This window comes from Ambystoma mexicanum, chromosome 2p (genome assembly GCF_040938575.1).
Source record: "Ambystoma mexicanum isolate Mex_15411 chromosome 2p, UKY_AmexF1_1, whole genome shotgun sequence".
NCBI lineage: Eukaryota > Metazoa > Chordata > Amphibia > Caudata > Ambystomatidae > Ambystoma > Ambystoma mexicanum.
The window spans coordinates 1,053,407,943-1,053,433,537 of NC_090923.1; the positions used below are offsets into that span (position 1 = coordinate 1,053,407,943).

A 25,595-nucleotide genomic window follows, 5' to 3' on the forward strand; every position below is an offset into this window, starting at 1 on the left:
CAATGGGAAACGGATTGGAACAGGTACATAGGAAGGGAGCACAACCAATCGGCACACAAAGTAAAGCAGAAAGTAGGGAATAACTAATTTGACATTTAAGTCAACAATAGGGCTAATCAAGAACACTGCAACAACAAAAAAAATCAGTACGTTGCAGGTAGTTGCGCAGACTGTACTAGTCGCCTGTAAGCAGGTAGAGGAGAGAAGGAGCTCGGGACGTAAAGCCAGACACTGGGGGAGAGTTCCTATGGAGAGAAAGCCTGCTCTGATTTCTATTTCAGACACTGGCTGAGATCAGATCAAGAGAGAAACCAAACAGTGTACCGGTAGTGGATGAGGATCCCCTTAGGGCCCTATCAAGCCTCGGTGCAAGGAGAAAGGAGGAGAGTCTGACAGAGGATGGCGAACCGAGGCTTGTGAGTAACCATACGTCAGAAATAAAATCTAAGGAAGGGGGAAGAAATACTTGTTTTTAGAAGTATGCCAGGTGTTGCCACTGTCCTAATGAGTAGCCTGCAGGTAAAGGGTGAGAATGTGATCCTGACACATGCCCCAGAAGGAGGGGCAGACTTAATTCTTGGTACGAGGTGGTCAAGAAGTGAGCTTGGTGCTATGTCCCTAGGACTGAAACTAAAAAGCAAGTGGGGCATTCTATGTCTTCGACTTTGTGAGGTTCCCATAGTTCTTCCCTTGAGGCACATAGAGTTGCCATGTCCTGGGTATGTTGGCTTTGATTGATTTTGCAGAACAATATCCTGTTTTTAGTGGAGAGCTATTTTTACCTTCTAGAAGTTAAACTCTCCCACCGGTTTCAATCCATGCCACATATTGGAGACCGAACTAACGAAAAAGTAGGCGTCTTTACTAGCCTGGAGAATTGGAACAACATATATTTTCAAAATAGAATCCCGACGGATCCTTTATGAAAAACGTTATTTTAATTAATCAATGTATGAAAAATGAATTCACACATAAAAAAGCAACATACATTAGAGACAGACAACAGAAATTAATTGGCCTTAGCAAATTACAGATCAGCCCACCAGAAAGTCTTCATCAGGGGATTAATTCTAAACACAATGAAAATGCAATAGCAAATGATTGGCTGTCTGCCCCCATACGACATTCCTTCAATATACCCCAAATGAGATGAAACTACAATTAGTGCATTTACTATTAATTTCCCTTGATGGCGCAATTCACTAGAGCAATCCCCAAAAAGCCATAGTTAAACAGTAGGGTGGTGGCCCCTCAATTGGGTGTAAGACAAGACAGCCGAAACCCCACAAGCAAAACAACCCCTGAAGCCCATGCAAGGGAACCTCTCCCCATAAGTGCCTGGGGCATCCATAAGGTTGGTGAGGTTTGGTCCAGGGGGGGCAAAGTAATAGAGGGGGTCCCAAAATGTCTTTTTTTCCCCATAGACTGAATGGGGAAGAAACTTTGCTCACACCTACAGCCCAAACCACTGGACGGATTTTCACCAAATTTGGACCAGGAGCAGCGGCTTGGTCCCGAAAGTGAATTTGGTGAAAATCCGTCCAGTATTTTTTTTTTAAATGACCAAATAGTAGGTCACAAAAAATGTGTGATAGCTATGTTCGGTCCGCGGACACACTTCCCTGTTCGGTCCGCGGACACCGATTGGTTAATCGGCTTGCGTCATGTCCACGGACATGCAACGTGTTCGCTGATTGGATGGTGAAGACCGTGAAGTGCGTCAGGTTTTTGGAAACGCCCGCCATCTTGGATTCGCGGAGTTCGCCGATGTCTGCGGACATCGCCGTAAAAACATGTTAAACACAACATTGCACTTGTCAAACTTATCAAATAATCTCTGGGGAGGTGAGGGGTGATGAGGATGGGATATGGCTGCAAGAAGCAAAAAAAACAACAGGTGTTTTTTGCCGCGAAAGTCCGCGAACAGTTCGGATATTCGCGAACAGTGCTGTGAAAGTTCGCGGACACAGCATTACAGGGTTGGTGAAATGCAGTTCTTGGATGGCTTATAACTTTGGGACCACTTAATGGAACTGCATGAAACTTTCCATGTATATTTCTGACCTGGTTCTGAGCGAGTATGCAAAGTTTGGTGGGATTCCGTCATGAGGGGACAGAATTAGAGGGCGGGGTCCCAAAATAATGTAAAGGTTTATAAATGAGTTGCCATTTGATAAATCTACACTACATTTGGCAAACTGATAATAGATGTAGATATACATGTTTTTGCGAAGTTTAGTGGGATTCTGTCAAGAGGGAGCAAAATTAGAGCGGGGTCCCAAAATATTGTAAAGGCTTATAAATGTGTCATTTGACAAATCTACACAAAGGTTTGCAAAACGATTATAGATCTAGATATAGATGTTTTCGTAAAGTCTGAATGGTTTTTGTCACGTGGGGGCCAGGTAATATGACGATTGTATGTGCATACATTTGACACTTTTGAAAAAATAAAACATGGGTGGATTTCCAGCGAACTTGCGTAAGGAGCATTGGCAAGGACCTACAAGCATGGTTTTGCAAATGTGCCAGTGTTTTATTATTTGACAAGTGTCATAATGTAGCACCAAAAAATAGCGGTATACCTTTAGTGACTGAGGGGTAGCCTGTGGCCATGGGCAGTGGCCAGATTGTCCGGGTCATGGAATAAGGTCATGATCCAGACAATCTGGCTACTGGCCATGACCACAAGAGACAGAACATAGGATTGAAGTGGCCATGTCCACCTGGGACTGGCTTTGTGGGAAAGTTATTCAAAATTAGGATAGATCTGAAAGGGAAGAAAAATGTGCTCGTGGTAATATGGTCATAGGGTTCTCTTTTTGCCTTCTGCAGGCTGCAATGGAAAGCGAAGAGGGACCTGTATGGAACCCTCGCCTTCCCTTTCCATGGTGGACATCTTGGAAAAGGATTTTCCTTCCTACACCGGGACGCCGCAGGCAGGCGTCCCAGTGTAGGAAGGACAATCCTATTTTTTAGCACCCCGGGTTCCCGCTTTGGGAACCTGGGGTGCTAATGGCCTTCATCCCCCATTTCAGTGGCTGGAATGGGGGGATAATGGTCCAGGGACCTCGTTATCCACCCTCGATTCGCTTGGGCTGATAACTTGGGCTGCTGGGCCGGTATCCACCGTTCCAGTCCCTGGAACGGAGGATGAAGGCCACAATATTCCCAGTAACATAACACAAAATGCAAATGGAAATGTTGGAAAATCTTATTGAGTCTATGTACTTTACTGAGAAATATAAAGTAGATGGAGTCTATACATGTTTTTTTTTGTTCTATTTTTTAACTATGAAAGGTGGTTCCTAAAGGAATATGTCTTTTGTTGTTTTTGGATGTATTTTTTTTTTTGGCAGGAGAGCGGAGAACGAAAGGTGGGGAGGGAAATGAGGGAAGAGGAACCAAACACTAATATGGAGGGGTAGGTGGACAAGGGAAAACGTTGCGCGTGTGTTATTTCTAAGGTAGGGGGCAGTGTTTTGCATGCTCCTTGATTACAGCAGTGGTGGTGGCTCTTGGGGAGGAGGGATGGCATTAGCTGATGCCATTTTAAGATGAATAGCAGTTTTGCTAAAAGTATGTACTGTGTACTAGATTGTTAATGGATAATGAGTAGGAATAGCTGTGCAAGAGAAATTTTAAAGTTGAAAGTTCCTAGATCTGTAGAAAATGCAGTTCTGAACTGTCTGCGAAGCAGAGATCTTACGGATCTGTGCGGACGGGTTCTCGGACACGTCATCATGCTGCGCGCCAGCATATGGTCATGTGGCACTGTCCGGAATGTCTGCTATGAAGTCAGATGTTCGTAGACGTTTACGGATGCAAAACTAGTTGAATTAGTTGCAAAAAGTGTATAGAAGTGTTCAAAATGATTCCGGAAGGTGGGAAATGGCAGAGTTTTTTAACGTGACACTTTGGAAATGGGACACGAATATTGCTATATTGGGTAAGTATGATTTTACTAAGTTGTAGGAAAATAGCATGCACTGGTAAAAACCCATGAAATTCACTGACAAAAACTGTTAAATGGGTGTTATGATTAAGTTGCACTACTAAAAACCTATGAAATTCAGTGAAAAAACTTTGTTAAAGGGACGTTATCGTTCCAAGTAAAATCGAAAACCCCCTGAAATTCGCCAGTTATGGTAAGCGAAGCAACCATAACTCGCGCCACCACCGTGCACTGCTAATACGAACACCCAGGACATCAAAGATGACATCACAAATGTCATTGATGACATCACTGATGACATCACATGTCTGGCTCACTCTTTTTTCCTTTACTGATATATCTCGGCCAGTAACAGTCAGGAACTAAAAATTCAAAAAGTACTATATTTGTAGACTTATACTTCAAATATGTTCTTACAGTAATTCACTTAGGGTCCACTCACAGCATATGAAACATATACAAAGGAGAAAACAGACTTGGAAGAAAGCAATGCTTTCTATGTCTGAAGATGATTAGTAGGGTTATCAACACTGTCTTATAGTTCTGTTGTTTTTTTTATTACTGTACTTTCCCTGGATATACTCATATTTGTACACATTGCACTTACACTACTTTCTTTCGGGCCTAGTCACAATATGTGATAGTTATACATAGGGAAGTAGTAGCTTTGAAGCAGAGCAATCGTTTCTGTGCATGAAGATAATCAGTTAGGTTACTTCACTTTCCCTGTATATGCTCATATTTGTATGTGTAGTTGTCTGTTTGTGTTTTGTGTGCAGTAATGCAATAATGTAGTAAGTGGGTTTTATTAGGTACTTATTAAATGTTTCACAATATGAAAAACTCTAATAAAGCATTTATAATTTTTGTATTTAACATGGCAAGAATATTAATATTGCATTTCCTTCATGTCTCCTGCACACTATGCCTATGTTACTACATGTGTACCTTAGTATATTGGAAAAAGAACTTCATAATAGAATGCTATTTGGATTAATGCATTGCTTAATGCACTACGTACCTCATGATATTCATTCCAATGATCCTTGACACTACTTTTATTAACATTACAATAAGAATCCCATGTACAGACTTTTCATGAAAGGTAAAGGCACATGTGATGTCATGGGTGTTAGTCTTAGCAGTGCACAGTGGGGGCGCGAGTTATGGTTGCTTAGCTTACCATAACTGTCGAATTTCAGGGGTTTTTCGGTTTTACTTGGAACCATAACGTCCCTTTAACAAAGTTTTTTCATTGAATATATATATATATTTCTGAGGCTTGTGGAATCTGCTTAGATCACATGCTGTGCATAGACCGACATCTAGTGGAAGCTGCAGAGTATTAGTTTGTTTTTTCGAAACTCGAAAATGGGCGTCGATACAGGGCGTGCCAGTAATACTATCCCTAGTGTGACGTCCACTGTACCCATGATCCCTCATGCGTGTAGGACCCTCAGATTGTTTTTTTCCGCCATACTAGTCGGAAGCATTGCGCGGTGTTCCCTGGCTTCCAGCTGTTAGGCAGAAACCTGTGCAGTTCCCTTAGGGACCACTGCAAAAGGCTTAAGACTACAGGTGTTGGCAGTAAACCCAATTGGTAGCAGTCTTTACCACCCAGATTTACCTGGTAGATGTGGCTGAGCAGCCAGACTCCTCTCAAGAAGAGTTAGACAGTATATAGAGTATACAAGATAGGTACCAAAATACAGTAGCACAAGCAAACACTGACCAGAGCTTTGGTATCAAGTATATAATTATTTATTTAAAGACACACTTAGAAACACTCCAGCACTATTATTGTAAGCAAGTTCAAAAACAGTCACTATTAATATATATACATCCCTTATTCCTTATTAGACAAGTCTTAGTTAACACCACTTATTTTCAGACAGAGGTGAGAGCTTAACTAAAGATGGCACTCCAATAAGTTATCAAAAAAGGGAGGGAAAAGGCAGAAATTAGAAAAGCACACAACACAATACTTTAGAAGCACTCAGCAAGGCAGTAAAGTCAAAGTCTACTTGTGAGCAAAAAGTTCAGAGGCCCGGCTCCCTCTTAGAGAGAGTAGAACACCAATGCGCCCAGGATCACACAGTTTAAAAGGCTTGAAAAGTCTTGCAGAGAGTTTAAAAAGGAATTAGTTCAGCTCAGAAAAGTTCAGTTAGCCAGCCTAGGGCCAACCCAAGTGGTAAGTTGAGGATTTACGAGACACCCCACACAGACCGTTGCGAGGGAGGCCAGGCGGACACAGTACCTTGAAAGTGGGGAGAATCCTCCAGCGGGGGCAGTTGTTCCTGGCAGTGAGTGCAAGCCGCGGCATCGTCCAGAGGAAGAGAAGATCTCGACGTGGAGGAAAGCTGAAGGTCGTTGCACTGCCAGGGAAGAAACCAGCCGCGGAGTTCTCCGGTTAAAAGGTACTACCCTTTTATTCGCGGTAGTGGTAAAATGCGGTATCCCGGTTGCTGGGGTGCTTGGCACAGGCAAGGCGGCCACGAGATGCTCCGGGGAGGCGAAAAAAGGCGGGCAAACTGGTTATCCCCACCAGTCAAAGGAAGAAGACTCTTCGGGATGAAGATCTCCTCTGTCGTTGGAAGAAGTGGTGAGTCGGTTCAGCAGGGCTCCACCGGTGGTGTCGTCGTTGCAGGTCAGCTCAGCTTCTCCCTCTTCGGATTCTTTGGTCCTGCGGCGACGTCTGAAGTCCCAGTCCCCAAAGCCCTGCTTTTATGCAGAAAACCCCCATTCATCAGTCCTAGCTGTCACTCAAACATGCTAATTGGTGAGCCAGGCGGCTCACCACTGGGCCAATCACACAAGAGTGCGACTTGAGTTGCCGAGGTAACTCAGTCCAGGGTGCCTAAACCCCCCTCCCACACATCCTGTATACCCAGACAGAGTGGCACCACTTTTGGAAGCTTCTGTGGAGAAGCCTGCCAAAAAGTGGAACAAAGGGCTCGACTTGGGTTGGAGTTAGAGGCGAACACAAACGCCATTTTAAAACTGAGTCCTGGCGAAAAGACCCAACCGGGGATTAAATATTAAATAAATAACCCGCCGGTATCTTTAACATTGCACCAAAACGTGGTACGTTTAAAATGAATGGGAAAATCCCATAGTAAATATTCTTAAGGAATATTTCCCGTGGTAACCACTGCCACCAGCCAGAAACTCGACGAGGGCGGACTGCACAGTGCTCCCTCGAAAACAGACCCAGGGGTAGTCTAATTAACCCCTTCCAGTACTTCCACAATATGATGGTTTGTACTGGTTCTGTTCACAAATTTGGACTAATAAAGCCAATGGTGACTTTACATGCCCTGGGAGACAGTAGTCGGTCCCAGGGTATGGAGTCTGTTTGGAGGTCACTATGACACCCCTGTGTTACTGCACTGAGGGTGCTGTGTAACACACTTACCAAAAACCACACGAAACCCTATGGAGTAAAAGACCCCATAGCCCATAAAACACATTACAAAGTCAAAGGATAACTCAAATAATTTCTAAGAGTGAGAGAAAAAGAGTCTCACTCTTAGCAGGAGAAGAAAATAAACCCCAAAAATCCAGCAAAGCTGCTGGGGGACTCACTAGGTTTGGGAAATTAGCCTTAACAGAGAATTCTCCCTAACATCAGCCATATTTTGCTAAAGATCATATTAATTTCCCCGTTCTTTGACTCCCACGTCTAGACATCGAAGTTCGAATATCGACGCCGGTCCGAAGAACAAACAACCATCGAGAGCTGTATGACGGACTTTGGGACTCGGAAGGCCTCTGGCCTCGGCCCGGGCCTTGGAAGGCCTGTGGCCTTCGGCCCTGCAAGTAGGGAGAGTTGTGGGTGGAAACATACTCTGCACTCTTATTATTCCTACACACACTAGCCCGCTGCCACAGGGTGCATATGGAGGGTACACCATTTAAATTTTGCCCCAAGTGCAACCGCAAGTACCCTTGGGTTGACAAACACGCCACCTGTAACCTTTGCTTGCCGAGGGATCACCCCGAGGCGAACTGCAAAGCATGTAGCCTGTTCAAGGCAAAAACACTAAAGGACCGCTCGACCAAACGTTGGGACCACCATGCCAGGCAACGCGAGGCCATGTTAGCGGAGGGCGCCTTCAGTGATGGCAGTGACGCCGTACTTTCGGACAGCGAGGGCAAAGAGGTGTCGAAAGGCGCCCAAGCGCAAGTCCCCGACCTCGGAAGATTATCCGGCAGGGCAGTTACGGGGAACACACCCGTCGACACGAGCGCTACCCACACCACTTCTAAACCTAAACACTTGAAGTCCAACTGAGACTTGACACGTGTGTCGAGTTCTCGGAAAGAGGTACGAAGAGAGCGGTCCACCGAATCGGTGTCCTCTTGGCATTCCAGATCAAGATCGCTGCATGACACGAGGCAACCGTCCACAGTTGCCAAGAGTGCCTCACTCACCAAAGTCACGGAGGTTCGTTCGTAGAAGACGAATCCGGCCTCCAGCCCCAGGCCGCGCACCAGAAGTCGGCTCCGGCAGACAATTCGGCGTCTGCTTCCGAGTCCCGACGTGCGCACTCGAAAGAAAGACACCACCTCCGAATCTTGACGCCAGGCGTTTAAAAGCTCTGAGAAGGTGAAAACATCAGGGAAACACTCTTCTACTCATGGGGAGGGGGGGTAAACAGCAGAAGAAACCACACTCTTCTTCTGCATCACAGACCCATAAGGACAGTTCAAAGTCTTCAGATAAGCATAATTCCAAGACCCCTGTCCAGGCCCCTATGTCTAAACAAGGAATAGAAGGGGAACCCTCTCAGGAAATGGTCATTCCCAGCTCCAAAAAATGGACCAGTGAAGATATAGACAGGGTAATGACTAGAATGTCCTCCCTAGCTGACTTCTACTGCAAGAACCCAGAGCACTTCCTCACCTATACCCCGGACAGTGCTACTCCTTCAGGGTCCAGGGACCCACAACCCCCTTATAAGAAACCTCGGGTTGAGACTCCAACTCAGGGACTGAATTCAGAGCCTTTTTACATACAGCCTTATACTCAGTATGGTGAGGATCCACAACAGTATGATGAGGATCCAGACTTGGTAATGTTGGACGAACAAACTGGGGTGGCCTATTATGTGGATGACGAGGGCCAAGATGGGGAGGAAGATGACGTCGCAGAAGTCTACAGGATAGACTCTCTTGTTCGCAAAGATCCCCAGGTTACCGACTCTCCGGTAGACAACCAGCCCTCCTAAATGAGGTCTTGGCTAGAGCGGCAGAGCACTTCCGCATAGACACTCAGGGGGCACAGGAAGAGAGGGACTTTGCTGAAGAACTAGTGGGAGAGAAAAGACCCATTGTCCAAACCATTCTAATTCTCAAGTCCATCCAAAGGAGAATTGATCCTTCCCTTCTTACTCCTAACCTCACCAGGGCCGTAAACCCCAGAATCGAAAAATTGTTCAGGGCCGCCCAGTCAGACCCGCTTTACATAAGGGATCAACTGAAGCCCGACTCCTTGGTAATTACTAACACCAGAAAGAGGGCGGGGACACCTCATCATCTGAGCCCCCCCCCCCCCAGACAAGGAGAGCAAGATAATTTACGGGTTGGGAAGGAAGGTAGCCTCCACTTCCGCTTACCAGACAAGGATTGCCAACACCACCACTCTGCTGGCAAGTTACAATTGCCACCGGTGGGAGCAGGTAGCTGCCCTCATTGACTCTGCACTGGAACCACTAAAGGGTCAGTTGGCCCAGGTCGCGTCGGAGGGGAGAGCCGTGTCCGGTTGCATCCTTAAAGCAACCTTTGATGCCGCAGATAACGCGGGCAGGCTCATAGCAGAGAGCATGGTCATTAAGAGGCATGCTTGGTTAAGACAGTCAGGGTTTAAACCCGAGACACAAGCATCCCTAATTGGCATACCGGTGGAACCGATTCTCTTGGCAAAGCGGTTGAGGACGCATTAAAAACTGCCAAAGAAGAGTATGATGCTCTGAAATCCCTGGGACAGTTGACTAACAAGCCCCCTAATCAAAGAGGCAATGGTAATTTTTATCGTCCACGCGGCCAGAATTCCCAAAGGGTCTCCAATTAAACACAGGGACAGGGTACATCATGGGGTAACAACCAGCAGACTACCCAGAGTTATGGCAGAGGAAACAAAAGGAGCCATGGTAGAGGTAGAGGCAGCTCCAGCAGAGGCGGCACGCCTCCCGCAAAACAGTGACGCTCCGCTCAGGGTCCCTTCTCACGCATCCACAGTAGGGGGACGCATTTCCAACTTCACCCAAGCTTGGGTAGGGATCACATTAGACAGATGGGTGCTGTCCACAATGTCTGCAGGATACTGCATAGAACTGCTCGAGCGTCCCCGAAACCACCCTCCACGGCAAAAGATACATTTCTTGGACCACCAAAAGATCCTCCTCGAAGAGATTGTCAATCTTCTAGCAAAGGACGCAATCGAACTCGTCCCGGGCAACCAGGTAAACAAGGGTATTTATTCAACTTATTTCCTTGTGCCAAAAAAGATTTGACAATGCTTCCAGTATTAGACTTACGCCCTGCAAACAAATATGTCAAGCCCCAAAAATTTCGCATGACTACTCTCCAAGAGGTAATTCCCATCCTAAAAAAAGGGGATTACATGGCAACATTAGACATGAAAGATGGCTATTTTCATATTACCATGTTTCCAGCGCACAGAAGATTCTTGCGCTTCAAGGTGGACAGTCAGCACTACCAGGTCAAGGTGCTACCCTTCGGTATAGCCTCGGGTCCAAGGGTATTAACCAAGGTACTGGCGATGGCGGCGGCACACCTATGCAGGGAGGCAATCCCAGTGTACACTTACCTGGACGACTGGCTCATCACGGGGGAGACCCCAGTAATTTGTAGATCAAACATTCAAAGAATGATCGACCTCCTCTTCGAATTGGGTTTTTCCATAAACGAGAAAAAATCAAGCCTGGTGCCAAGCACCTCCAAACAGTTCCTAGGAGCTGTCGTAAACACTCAGGAGGGGTTGGCCTTTCCATCAGAGGAAAGAATTCGGAATCTACTACTGCAAATTCCTCTATCAGCCCGGTCGCCAGATAAGGGTGCGCAAAGCGATGCGTTTGCTAGGCATGATAGCGTCATGTATTTACCTGGTCCCCCACGCGCCTGCGCATGCGGCCCATGCAAGAATGGTTGGCGAATCAGTGGTCTCAGGAAGTGGTCAGTGGGACGATCTAGTGGTTGTTTTGCCAACACTTGTACACCTTCTTCACTGGTGGACAAGAGAGAACCTGTCAAAGGGGAAACCCTTTTACGATCCAGAGGTACAAGCGGTAGTCACAACGGACGCATCCCTGTCAGGGTGGGGAGCACACCTCCATCACCACACAGCTCAGAGTCTCTGGTCTCACACAGTGGCCAAGAATCATATCAATCTGCTAGAGCTTCTGCCAGTATTCAGAGTGCTTCAAGCGTTCGAGCCCCACCTGTTGAACCTGTCAGTGCAGATCTTGACAGACAGCACAACAGCGATGTTTTACCTAAACAAACAGGAAGGGACTCATTCACCAAATCTGTCCAAGCTTGCCAAGAAAATTTGGATATGGGCACTCAGACGGAACATTTACCTGTCATCTCAACATGTTCCAGGGGATCTCAATTCGCTAGCGGACGCTTTCAGCAGAGATCCCCTCCCAGGAGAACACAAATGGTGTCTAAGGAGAAGACGTAGCAGACCTATTCGCCACAAGCGAAAACAGGCAATGCCGAGGATTCGCATCCAGGTTCCCTCAGCCAGACTCCAAGGGGGAATGCCCTGTGGATGAACTGGTCAGGGATGTTTGCCTACGCTTTTCCACCAACCCCTCTCATGAGGAAGGTGGTCAACAAGATGCACAGGGAATCGATGACGCTCATCCTAGTTGCTTCCATGTGGGCGAGGCAACCGTGGTTCCCACACTTACGCAGACTAGCGGTGTGTGAGCCCATCAGGCTCCCGTGCTGGTACAACCTACTGTCCCAGCACCAAGGTCTAACCATGCATCCTCAACCCAGCTCAATGAACTTGGCAGCATGGGTCCTGAAGTCATAGAGTTTGGACATCTCAACTTACCATAGAGGTGCATGGACATCCTAAAAGAATTTAGGAAGCAAAACACGATGCACTGTTACTTTGACAAATGGAAACGGTTCGTTATCTGGTGCCAGAATAAACAAATCAACCTGGTTGATTGCACTCCTTCCAACATTGTCACCTACATGCTCCACCTGCTGGATGCAGGGTTGGTATTTAATTCACTCAAGGTACACCTGGCGGCGCTGTCAGCCTACACCAACTCCCATAACAAGGTTTTGTGGTGGAAAGTACCAGTGGTTAAAGCCTTCATGGAAGGAGTAAAGAGACTCCACCCTCCAATTTCAAACCCACCACCTGGATGGGACCTTAATGTGGTGCTTGCTAAGCTCATGGGGCCACCCTTTGAACCCATGCATAAAGCCAGTCTCAAAAACCTCACCTATAAAACTGCCTTCTTAGTAGCTATTACATCCATAAGAAGGGCCAGTGAAATTCAGGCTCTGTCAGTGCAGGATCCTTTCTTTACTGTTCATAAGGATAAACTGGTTCTACGAACACACCCTAGGTTCTCACCTAAGTTCATTTCTAAATTCCACGTTAACCAGTCCATTGAGCTTCCGGCCTTCTTCCAAGAACCCAAAAGCTCTGGTGAGGTGAAACTACACACTCTAGATGTGCGAAGAGCGGTCCTCTACTACGTAGACGAGACCAGGCCGCTAAGAAAAACAGACCAACTGTTTGTCTCCGTAACTACAGGCAGAGAAGGAGATTGTGTCTCTAAAGGTGCTATCTCCAAGTGGATAGTCAACTGTATCCAGCAATGTTACTCCCTTTCTGAAAGAACTCTGCCTTTTACGCCAGGAGCCCACTCCACTAGAGGCACTGGGGCCACTCTGGCTTTCATTGCAAATGTACCCCTTGAAACCATTTGCAAAGCAGCTACATGGAGCTCTATTCACAATTTTACTCAGCACTACTGCATTGACACTCATTCCAAGACAGATACTCGAGTGGGACAAGCGGTTCTAAGACATTTATTTGCTCATGAACCTTCTCACATCCCACTTCCTTCTTCTAACACTGCTCGCTAATCTATGCACAGCATGCAATCTAAGCAGATTCCACAAGCCTCAGAAGGGATACATTACTCACCGTAATCGTATTTCTGATGCTTGTATCTGCTTAGATTTACATGCGCCCGTCCTTCCTCCCCTCTGAGAGAAGGCGCATGGATGCTTGTAGTCTTATCTTTCTATCTGCTTGGATAATCTGTACTCGCGCTACTCCTCATGCTACCTCATGTCAGAAAAAAATACAATCTGAGGGTCCTACACACGTGAGGGATCATGGGTACAGTGGACGTCACACTAGGGATAATATTACTGGCACGCCCTGTGTCGATGCCCATTTTCGAGTTTCGAAAAACAAACTAATACTCTGCAGCTTCCACTAGATGTCGGCCTATGCACAGCATATGAATCTAAGCAGATACAAGCATCAGAAATACGATTACGATGAGTAATGTATCATATATATATATATCTCCTTTTGAGGCAAAATTGTAGCAGAATCCAATATCCACTATGTAGTGCAAAGGCTTCTTACGACACTGATCTTTCTGTGCCAAAGTTGGGGAATTAGTACAGTGAATGAATTTGCTGTTCGGCATCCAATATATGCAATTATAATGGCTAAAACAAATTGAAAATGCTAATGAGTAGGGTTGCCCTCACTTTAAAGGGCAAGTTGATAATGTAATGTGACCAAGTACACAAGTATATGACTAAACCCTTACCTTCAGGACTAGCTGCGTGGGAGAACCCACAAGTAGGCCAGCGCGCTGTGTGTCTGCCAGCCAGCATGCATAAATCTACTACACGCCTTGGGACGCAGTGTGTAATTCACTTGCTGCGGGTTCCTTCATGAATTGATTAGCCTGCAGCGTTTCACTCACGCTCTGATGCGCACATGCCCAATGGCTATAATTGTAACCATGGGAACGGAACACCGATAGAGGGAGAACGAGCGCCAAATGCCGGTGGCCATCTTAGAATAATGTAAAAACTATCCACAATGAGACTGTGGGGCGTCCATTGCTGGAATGACACGCCAACTAAACTATTAGGCTGGTGCCCTGGGCCCCATAGGTTACTGCATGCAATGCCTGAGGTATACAGACATCAACTAAAATTTGGATGGACATGCTTGTTCTATCTCACAATTAATGAAATGCCTAAATAACGCATGGACAACAAATAAACATTCATTATTTTATGTGTAAGCCACACGTACACAGAAAGCTTGCGTGCGCCACGATCTGCAGAGGCCATGGTGTGTGACCCCTCCTCCTGTCTCGGGTGGCCAAATCAATCGGCATCCATTTTGGAATAGTATAGAGAGACTGTGGGCGGTGTACTGTAAGGTGCATTGGAGAGGATAAATTAGACCGATTCAGACAATTGAATTGTCATATATAATCGAAGCAAGACAGTAATTACCAATGGTAATGGCCAATTGCCTAATGGATATTGGAGACACCCATGAATCTCCCCGATTACTCACCCTGCTACAGTGACTAATCTAAATCAGGAAAGGAGACCTTGCATTCCAGTCTTACTGTTTCATTGGGTCTCCGACCAATAGATCACACTGGCCCAAGGATAAGTCAATAGGGCTTATGATGATTTGATTCCCAGAAAACAGGGAGCCTGGATCTCAGTCCCAACCGAGTTACAGGACGAAATTACACTTGGATGTTATGTGATTATTGTTCCATCTTGACTCTACCCAGAGTGTATTTAACATTTCAACGGTTCTTATACCTGCTGGCAATAGTAACAAAAAGGGGGGTTGCGCATGAAGGTGAACAATACAAGCTGCGCCAATTGGAATATGTGTATTCGCTTAGTCGAAGGACTGCTGTGTGTTGTGACGATTCACATGATCTCTGCACTTCTCCCTAGAGAGGAGCCCTTTCCTGTGAGGCTAGGGAGGTGAGCCCGCTACTCAAAAATCCCTCTATGGGTGGTGGTCAGCAGGATCTCACAAGGACACTCCTCTCTTGGGAACAGGAATTTCTGTTCTTTCCAGGAACTCCCTATAACCTCTCCTGGGGAGGTAGCTATAACATAAAAATGTAAAACCTTTCTCTCCAAACCAGTCACTATTTGCTACTGTAACGTTATTAGTAATTCACCTTCACCAACCACTCCTACTGTGAAGAAGAAGAATGGGAGCACCATGAAAGTGACCATCAGTGACTGGCAGCCAACCACACTGAGACAGGGAAGATAGGGTAAAGCAGGTGTCCGGACATTTCATCGACAACAATTGGTCGACAGGACATTTGGTCGACGTAATTTAGTCGAAAACCAAATGGTCGATTTTTTTTTTTTATTATTATTTATATATTTATTTTTAAGGTTGTAGTTTAGGGAAAAAAAGGGTTTTTTAGAAAAAAAAGGGGGTTGGGGAGGGGGGGAACCCGCCCCCCCCCAAAGAAAAAGGGTAAAAATAAAAAAAATTAAAAATTCGACCATTTGGTTTTCGACGAAATTGGTTCGACCATTTGTCAAGTCGACCAATTTTTTTCGATGAAATATCTGGTAACCGGTAAAGCATGATTAATGCACCTTGGAAAGAGACAAAGGACTCAGAACTGAGGAAGTAGTCGGCGAACGCAAAGCTGCCTATTGTGGACTGGGCGGCACAGACCGAAGGAAGAAAGAAGCATTCAGGAAGCAGAATTTTCGAACATTCAAGTAAGGCCTGGAGGCGGTGGCGTGACCCAGACCGGGTTGATTGAGCGGTCCGTGAACAATGCAGAGACTCTACCAGGAACGGTTCCACAGAGGTGCATAAGGAAGAAGTCGTCGCTCACACAGGTTATGTCAGACGGACCTACCTGACCTAGCGGGAAGAACTTGTGATGCCTATCCTGTATGAAAGAGTTAACGGGAACAGCGCGATACCCGGGTCGGGGAAGTGGCAAGAATCGAATTAACATTACCAAGGGACTAATCATACTTGTCCCAGTGAATGGTGTGAATTTAACAGAGATTATCAAGGGGAACATCGTACTCATCCCAGTGTCAGTGAATGGACTGAAGTTAAGAAAGATTACTGAGGGACCAATCATACTCCTCCCATTACTAGTGAATGTTGGAGGAGTAACAAGGATTACCTAGGGACCACTCATACTCGTCCCAGTACCCTAGAAGGGGGTGAAGTTAACAGATTACCAATGGACTAATCCTTCTCGTCCCAGTATCAGTGAATGATGTGAATTTAACAGGGACCAATCATATTCTTCCCAGTACAAGTGAAGGGGTGAAGTTAAGAGATTGCCAAGAGACCACTCATACATATCCCAATACCAGTGAATGATGTAAAGATAACGAAGGTTACCAAGGGAATAACCAAACTCATCCCAGTGCCAGTCAATGTTGGGAAGAGAATGGAAACTGTCAAGAGAACAGAGTAGCAAAGTATAAAATACCTAATACACTGAGAGAGAAAGTGAAGTGGACAAGGAGCAAGTGTCCACAGATACTGAAAGAATTGTATGTGAAACTAAACCCACAGTACAGAGGAAGATCCCCAATACTTCATAAGATGACAAGGAGCAGAGAGACACTTACTGGTTTGTAAGATTGTGAATACCCGGATCAGTGGTCATGAAGGTTTGGACTTGAACAAGGAACTGTGTCAGTAGTAGGAAAGGGGAAGCCCCTGAGGGACAAGAGCCCTTTTGAAGAATTAAAGTAATTTGTTCGCAGAATCACCAATAGCCACCCCAAGAAAGACTTGCTGAGGCTATAAAAGCCTGTCCAGGAAAATGGAGTCATTTTCATGGACCCCTCTTTTTCTTTGAGTCTTTTTGAATAGTGGTAGGGACAGAATACTGTAGTTTGGGATGGAGGACAGTTTATTACTTTGGACACTCTCACTGATGAGGAGCAGCCTAGTTAAATTTGCATTCGGTAGGGCAAACACCATATGATTTAGGGATAGACGGGCCTTTTTCTTTAATATTTAAATTAAACTGATTGTTGAATTGCCCCCAGCGACTGTCTCCTTCTGATCTACCACAGTGTGCACATGAATTTAGTGACTCCACCCCTTGTCACTGAGATCAAACACAACCTGGATGTGCTCTATTGCACAAGTCCCTCATTGAATATTCCTCTGTCAAATCATTGTTTGCATTAAACCTAGCAAAAAATGATTTGTTAATTCTAGGTTTAGAATATAATAGACCATATGGTTATCACATGGTTTAATTGGACATTAGAAGCCAATAGTAGTAATGTTCCTATTTTTTGGGACCTGGTGAACTAAGAGGATAACCTAGCTCGCTCGCCTGCACTTTGAGAGTCTTTGGTATACCAAAACCCAGTAATGGGACTAGGAAAATCGATGCTACAGATGAGCCTAACCATGTTGACTTTAGCACATATCAGAGGGCCAAAGGCTCGCAGCACAAAATATTCCCCCATGACCTCCCAAGAGGAAGGAAGAGTTTCTCCAGTTCCCAAACAGAGGACTGAGGCGATTGCAGAATCTAGACCGCTTCCACTAATAACCGACATACACATGGCTGCGTCACATTGCGCCATTCAGTGTATATCTGTTATTCGGGAAAGCGTCCTGGAGGGAAGCCGGAAGAGGCCACCAGACCTGGTAGAGGTAAGTAGTGGGTGCGAGGGGAGTGTGTCAGCGGAGGCTGTGAAGCAGAAGGCGAGGAGGGCACTCCCCAACCCCACAAAACAGACAGGGGAAGGAGGTGAGATGCAAAAGGCAGACCTTGTGGGGTGGGTGGGACCTTCACAACTGCCTTCTGTGTTTTCTTTGCAGGTCCAGACCCCAAACCGAGTTGGACCAGACAACGGATATACAATGGGTTGGAGATGTTTATCTCTACAGAGACTTCTGATAAATATTGATGAGGTACCTTGTATTTTTGGGGAATATCCCTTGACGAAGAATGTAAACCATCCCCAATCAAGGAGTCTGTCCCATGTGTCTATATGCTAATATCTGACACTCTGGATAATACCAGTTATTGGTGCAGATTGCAGCTGCTGGAGGAGTGCCATCCTTGCTGGGGTAGTGTCATCCCTTTTGCTTTTCAATGATGGTGAGACCACCCTTGCATGAGTGCATGGTCGATGGTGATGGTATACCTGTTGGCAAACCTGGGGTGTGTACCAACCTCTGTCTAGTGAAGGTTGGTGTTATTCTGAACTTCCCAGAAGGCCTTTTGTTAGGGACAGGTGCTACTCTATTCAACTCCTGGTTTAATCAAGCTAGGAAATGGAACCCTAAAGGCTTAGTTTCCTTACATTGTTTTTGCAGAAGAATATCCCAGTAAGTTGTGGAAAGATAATCTTACCTTGTGGAAGTTGCTCTACCCACCCTGACATAGTTGAACTTCATTATGACTCCTATATGTTCTTTTGGTCCTGCAAAACACTTGGTGTTGGAAGCAGGGTTCAAATAACCTAGCACATGTTTTTAATCTATGCTACATTTGGGGGAGAGCTGTGAATCTCCTTAATTACTCACCCTGGTATCTTCATTAGTCTGAATCTCAAAAGGAAACTTCAAATTCCTGTCGTAATTGTTTAATTGGGAAATAACAAAGCCAGGCCAGAGGAAGGAAAAAGGCCAGCTTGTTCTTACCCTGGTATGCCTGTGGGAGCTTTAATCGCCTAACCAGGCAATGCCTGATGAGAGATTTTCAGCAAAAGATCAACACGAAATCCGTTATGTTAACATCTTTCCCAAAGTTGGTAGGGGAGCGTTATAAAGAAAGGGGTGATGTATGTGACAATCACATTCTTGGGCTTAGAAGTGCTCCGGGATTAGGAAGGCTCACTAGCTGTGTGAAGAGTTCTAAAATGTGGGATTCCCCAGAGCAGCTTGTCTTCTCCAGCGCTGAGGTATGATGTTAGTGAAGGCGGATAGGGATCCCAAACATACACACTGAGGGCTCTCATACAAGCAAACTGAACACTTTCCCCAGCCGTCTGGTATAATAGATCCCGCACCAAAACAGCACTCGCACATTTCCCAGGAGAGGGTGATCCGTGACAGGCTCTGACTGGCCTACAGGGCAACAGGGCAATGCCAGAACCAAAAGCGCTAAATGCTGGTGTGGGCCCTTTTTTTGGTCAAAGTGGGTCACTTTTCTGGCCAATGCGGGCCAGTTTGAGGAGTTACTTCACTATGCGGCTAGTAGTTTTGACCAGTGTTTCTGAATTAATATCTTTAAAATGCACAATTTGCATCCCATTTTATCAGAAAACTCCCCCTTGGGTGCTATTCAAACAGTCTGTCACAAAAGGAATGAATTGCCATTTGCAACTGTGGGACAGTTTTTCATTGGTGCCTGAAACATTTGTATGCCCCAGTCCTGCCCTGATCCGTGAGCTATAAGGACCCAGAGAAGGGGGTTTGGGGAGAGGGTGGTATCGGGGGAAGGGAGGATATGACCATGAGCCTAACTCTGCTACCAAACAATGCTCGATTCCCTAGGGCAGGTTCGTAGGTGGAAGGAACACATTCTCATTTCAGTTGCAAAACCTCAGTCTGCCTGGGAACTGACAAGAAAGTGGAATGCAGCGTTGTGGAGCTGCATGGCCACAACTCCACTTCCACCTTACCTCAAAATTACAGGCTTTTTGGGCTCTTGCACGCCTCTTTACATGAACAGGAAACCGATTGGAGCAGACGGAAGAGGACATATCCTATGATCACTCGAAGAGAAGAAGAAAGTGGAGACTATCCAATGTGTCCTTTAGTAAATGATCCAACCAAACAAGAACACTTTAGAGGACAGGAGCTGGAGTAGGAGATAGAAAAGACTGATTAATTATGTTTCCATGATATATGGACAATATGATTAAAGGGATAGTGCTATCAAAGGTTTTATTGTAGAGTTTTGAGCAAATGAGACTCAAACTCAAAAATGTCAAGCACTAGGAGGCATCAATTTTGTGAAATGGATGAGCCTCCTGTGCTTGTTAGTTTCTGCGGCACTAATGAAGCAAAATCCACCCAGCTGTAATACAGAAAAGCTACCAGCAGGTGGCTTTTGCTTCATTATTGCCGGAGAGCAGAGATTAACACAACCTGCTGCTGGTAAGTGCTTTACATTTAATTCTGTTTTGAAAGCGCTGCAAAATAAATGCTGCAACTTTTATAACCGCAGCATTTAGAAATACGACATTATATTTCTGACTGCGGTGGCTTGCGCTTGGTGTCTCCTGGGGAGTCCAGGAGACTCCAAGTGAAAGCCGCCACAGTCAGAAATACGACATTGTATTTATAATTGCTGCACCTTTGCTTTTTTCACTTTCATTTTATGTTTTCTGTGCTTCCCTGGGCTTGTGCAGCACTGAAAACGTAAAATGAAAGTGAAGGCAGCCTCCTCAGCTCCTGCAGCTCTGCTCTGGCTGCAGTAAGCAAAAGCTCCCAGTAGGGGGCTTTTGCTGCTTGTTTAGTGCCGCCAGGGCAGACCTTAACATGAACTGAGCAGGCTGCCTGAAATGGCAAAATGTATGTTCCCGTGTAAACTCTTTGAGCCTCGTTTGCTCAAAAGTTTACATGGGAACTTTCATTAAAATGATGTTTCGTGCATGTTTTTCATTATTGCCCATCTGGTGGGACAATAATATTTTTGAGCGCACTTTTCCTTTAAGCAGTGTAAGGTAGATTCTCTTACCACAGTGGAAATATACTGCTGGCAGTTCTCCAGTGAACGATACCACATGAAAAAATAAACGAAAAACACTGATTACCTACGTCAAGAAAGACTGAGAACAAGTGCATACATGGGGTCCGCAGCAACGTGTAAACAAAGGTTGCGAAAACACTGCCTATTGGTTTGCACCGTCATTTCATGCAGGACGTGAACGGGAATCAAGACGAAACGCTGAATAGAGGAATAGACCTTGTTGTATTATGACGCTTCGCATCGTTTTCCTTTCTGACCCACCCATGCAGGGAACTATGGAGGTTTATATGGACGGCTTCTGTTTACACCAACATCCACGGACAATGGTGGATTTTCTGATGGTAATCCATGTGTTTACAAGTACTTCTGGGCGTCGGAGTGAACGGAATCCCTACACCTGAAGGCAGGGGAAAAAGTGGAGTACCTTCCCTTGCACCCCTGAACCACCATGCAAGAATCAGAAAGTGGGAGAACCCAGATAAAAGCTTGTTAAGGGCTCTATCTCCGAGACTGGTTAAGGCCAGACAAGGAGAGACCCCAGAAACCTAGTTGTCAACATGACCCAGTGCTGTTTTTCTTTGCATTCTGCGACTTGTAGTTCTCCTTTTCTCCATTATGAAACACAGAATCCAAGTCTCAGAATGCAACACAAAAAACAGGACTGGAAAAGCACCTACAGATTGGAATGGATCATTTTGACAACTATGCAGAAAGCCTGCTGAGGACTAAAAGGAGCTGGTGGATGGAGCTCCCTCAGATGATGTCATGAAGGAGGAGGACAATCCAGCCACGAATGGTGACCCTCTACTGCAGGGTTACAATAGCACATTGTGACAACCCTAAGCAAGGGGGGAGGAAATACTTGCTGGTTAGGAGTGTGTCATAGGTATTGCTGCTGGCCCCAGGAGGCGGCCCTTGCCCAGAGGGCGAAACTATCTGAGCCTGACACACACCCTGAATCGTGGTAGTGAGAAGTACCTGTTGGTAGGAGGTTATCAAGAAGCAAGCTTGCCACGATATGCCTGGGACGGTATGCAGTGATTACATCGAATAGAACACCACTAATAACATTTTAACAAATGACAAAACAACGAAACCAAAAATAACACATTTTGGAAAAAACTAAAAATGGGGTTGAGAGTGAGAATAGTGGTTTTGGGGGTGCAGGAAAAGTATTACTAAAACAAAGGGGGGCTTTGTAGGGAACCCCCCAAAAACAACGAAAAAGATTCGTTATTTTGGTTTTAGTTGTTTTTAATCATCAAAATGTCAGCAGTATTTCATTCGATGACATCACTTGTAACCACCTGGGACTGTGAAACCAAGAAGCGAGTTGGGCACTATATTCGCCACAGGGGATCCTGTGATAAAGTGTCTCCTGGGGAAGAAAAATGTGTCTCAAGGGTCTAACTATGAGAATACTGAGTCACCCATTCCCGATACTGTTTGCTTGGATTGTCATGGAGAGGAATATCCCGTTTTATTGTGGAAAGACACCCTTAACTGATAGGAGTTATCTCCACCAATTCAGACCTAGTTTATAAGGGTGTTTGAACTTTATTTATGGCTCGTGTATTTTCTGTTGGTCCTTCATCACAATAAGGTATCCTTTCAGGAGGTAGGCTTGTGGTTATGTGACATTTTGAAAATCCTTGCCTCCTAAATACAGCAGGGATATCATAAAACGCTATTCTCATTGTGTTTGTACTCCATAAAGACTAACAATAACTATTTTTCCATCCTACAGGATTCTTCCAGGGAATGGACCCACAGAAAGAAGGAAGTGTCACCTTTGACCTATTTAAGGTAGAACAATTTGACCTCTTGCTCATGGGGAGAGCTATGTTAGTGAAGGCTAGTACTATGTCAATTGTAATTCTTGTTTTCTGTCTTTTGCAGTGGTTACAGATGACAATGTTTGCTTAGAATGATTACATCAAGACATCCACCAATTTTCCGGCCTTGTGTACCCCAACCTCTGCTGCCTGCCAAAAGGGGAGTGGCAAAGCTTTCTCTTAGTGGGTCACTCTCCTCTCACTCCTTGTCACACTCCATCTTACCTTACTGCTCTAGCCCGAGGTGCTTTGGGACAGGCACTTCTCGAAGGCGCTGATGCGGGTTCTTGGTGCCATTTTTTACCTCTTCGGACATGTCCCTCCCTTGCCAGGGCAGTTGCGCCTTACCTTTACGTCATGTTGCCTGCATCCTCAGGAAGACCTGCGCAGGTGTGAAAATTGAGCAGATTCAGTCAGAATGACTATACGCCATCTTGTTGGACCGCAGCAGCCTTGCATCACGTGCCATCATGTGTAATCATGCCAATCTTGCAATATGGCTATAGGTTGACAGGTGACAAATTGCACGCATAAGATAATCAATATATGGAAGAAATAACCTTAATTCAGCCATTGTTTGTACTCTGCGTGGGCTGGTAGCGAAACGCCTGTTGCCGGCCTCTACTTTTCTTGGTCGCATTGTAATATATGTTCCTCAAAACCTCCATGCTTGTTATGAATTCTCCCCAGCCTCTGTGTATTTGCCGGTCTATAATACTGATGAAAGCCTGGTTAACGATGCATTTCTTTCGCATTTCTGACAAATTCATGGGGGAAATGCGAATATAAGGACGCGTTGCTTTTTGTTCTGTACATTATCTGCTGAAGCTGGCTTCACCATGGATGGAAACAGGTCTGTCTTTTATGACTTGTTTTGATCAAAACTAGTTTTGCTGTTTTGTACATGCCTTTGAAATTTCAATTTTTAATCAAAAAAAGGTCATTTTAACTGGCTAAATTGCCTCTATCACGAAATGTGCCCATTTGCTCTTGAAAAGCAACACCTTTTGTTCCAAGTGGCAGATGCTTAAATTGAATATAATGTTTTGGGTTGATTTTTATTTTTCATATAATTAAGTAGATGTCCATATAATTAAAGTCCCTTTCAATAAAAGTAACCTCAATCCACCTCTTCCGTTCTGGAGTGGGTCTTGTACCTGCTCTTCCTTCGCCATACTCCAAGGTGATTCAGGACTTTCCTAATGCCAGTCCTTAATCCAGCTAGAACGGAAGGAGTATCGTGGAACGCCTTGGGAATGTCTTGTTCATTGGTGACGGGGTCTTCTTTCTCCGTGCCGCCTGACTTTCGATTTCATTTTAGGTTCTTCACTCCCCTTCCATTTCTATAATGGAAGTGCCTGGTTATAAATGGTTGTAAAGGGTGCATTTAACTATATTAGAAATGTAAGGCCATTCATTTAAACAGGAATGTACAAGGCACTAACCAGAATCTAGTCTAGACTTTGATCTCCAGTCAGAAGCAATCTTTTATAAACCAAAAAACACTTCCATTGAGGAAGGTCATTATTGTAGCAGTCTTTAACAATATAAGCTCTTTGGTCTGTATGTTGATGCCTAGTTGCCGTTCAGATGTCTGGCGGTAGATCTTCATTTTCGTATTACTTCTCAGCGATTGGCCATGTAGGGACTATCACAGCTGCCCTCTGTCTGGAGCTCCTGTGCAGTTTGTTGCCTTCCCACTAGGTGTTTCTGCCTGCTCCATTGATACACCTGTGTAGGCAGGTTGACCAACCCGGACAATCGAAGCAGCAGGGATTAAAACAGATCTACACAGCCTGGTGAGCACGGATGCCCTGTAAGATTAGCTGGCACTCCATTTAGAAACTAAATCGAACATAAAAACCAAAGATATTGTTGACATTCTATGAAGAAGGATCTGTGCATTAATGACCTTTTTCAGATCTCCCCAGGGAAAGCAACTGACTCATGTACCCGGTTTATAAAAAGACAGTTTCTCTTTTCCCAAGCTCCTTGGCTAAGAGTGAAGTGTTTTGCTCCCCCTCTGAATGGTTTGGAGCTCTTTTACACGTCACAGAACGGATAGTCCATGAGGTACATTGAGGGAGGTCTGGGTGTCTTTTGCACTAAAATGTGGGAAATGCGTCCCCTCAAGGTTTCCTTAAACTTCATCTTTGCATGTATGACTTAACAGTTTACTATGTCTTCAAGCATGCTGCACACATCCCACCAAGGGCCTGAACACCTCTTTGGGTGCTGACTGGTGCCTAATTTCAGGCATTGGCGCATAATGGTCTGCCCAGTGAGTTCTAGCGTCTACACTGACTCATTGTGTTCTCGAAGGGGCTTGCAACCATGCCTGCCTGTGTAGTCGAGTAGTGAACAGCGCCATGACTGCCTGTACTCCTGCTGTATAGAAACTTCTGCTTGCGCTGTAACCTTTGGGCTCTATTTCTCACTTGATTCTATTGATGGATGTTTTTTTTAAAAAAAAATACATATATATTTTTACTGCTACCTGCACTAATATATCATGTGATGCGCAGGGTTTTTTGCCGTTAGCTTGCATGCCTGTTTTACTGGGGGAGCGGTAGTGGCTTGGGAGGAGGCAAACCTAAATACTTTGTCGGTCGGAGAGGGAGAGGCGGTGGTGAAAAACCCAAGGAAGCGTGAGCATGATCATTTTATATTATGGAACATTTGTAAGAATAAAAAAAAAGTTAAGTATGCTTGCTTCTTGTTATCCATTCAGAGATTTGTGGCCGAGGTTCTCTTGGGATTGTAAGGCTGCTTTTGCTTTTAACCTTCTCTGTTTCTAAATTGAGAATGTCAATTTACGGTTCACTTTCAACTGCGTGCTTCAAGGTTTCTGTTATTTGTGTGTTCTGTGCTGTGCTTGGCGTCCTCTTAATATTTGAGGACTCTAGTAATGGAAGACAAAGTCACGCAAGTCCAGCCCGGCTAAGGTTGGTGCCCAGCCTACTGCACCTTTTCAATCCCTCCCCGAACTTCTCTGCATGCTCAGCTTGACGC

At 45.3% G+C, this 25,595-nt stretch overlaps 1 protein-coding gene across 1 annotated transcript in view; it reads left to right on the forward strand.

The window, feature by feature from the left end:
- CAPN1 (calpain 1) overlaps positions 1–25,291 on the forward strand; it is a 597,334-nt gene extending 572,043 nt beyond the window's left edge. The window contains exons 21-22 of the mRNA XM_069644966.1: positions 22,496–22,554; positions 22,648–25,291. Coding sequence (XP_069501067.1) covers positions 22,496–22,554; positions 22,648–22,674 — 86 coding nt within the window. The 3' untranslated portion in view covers positions 22,675–25,291. The remainder of the gene's footprint in view (positions 1–22,495; positions 22,555–22,647) is intronic.
- Positions 25,292–25,595: the final 304 nt, after the last annotated feature.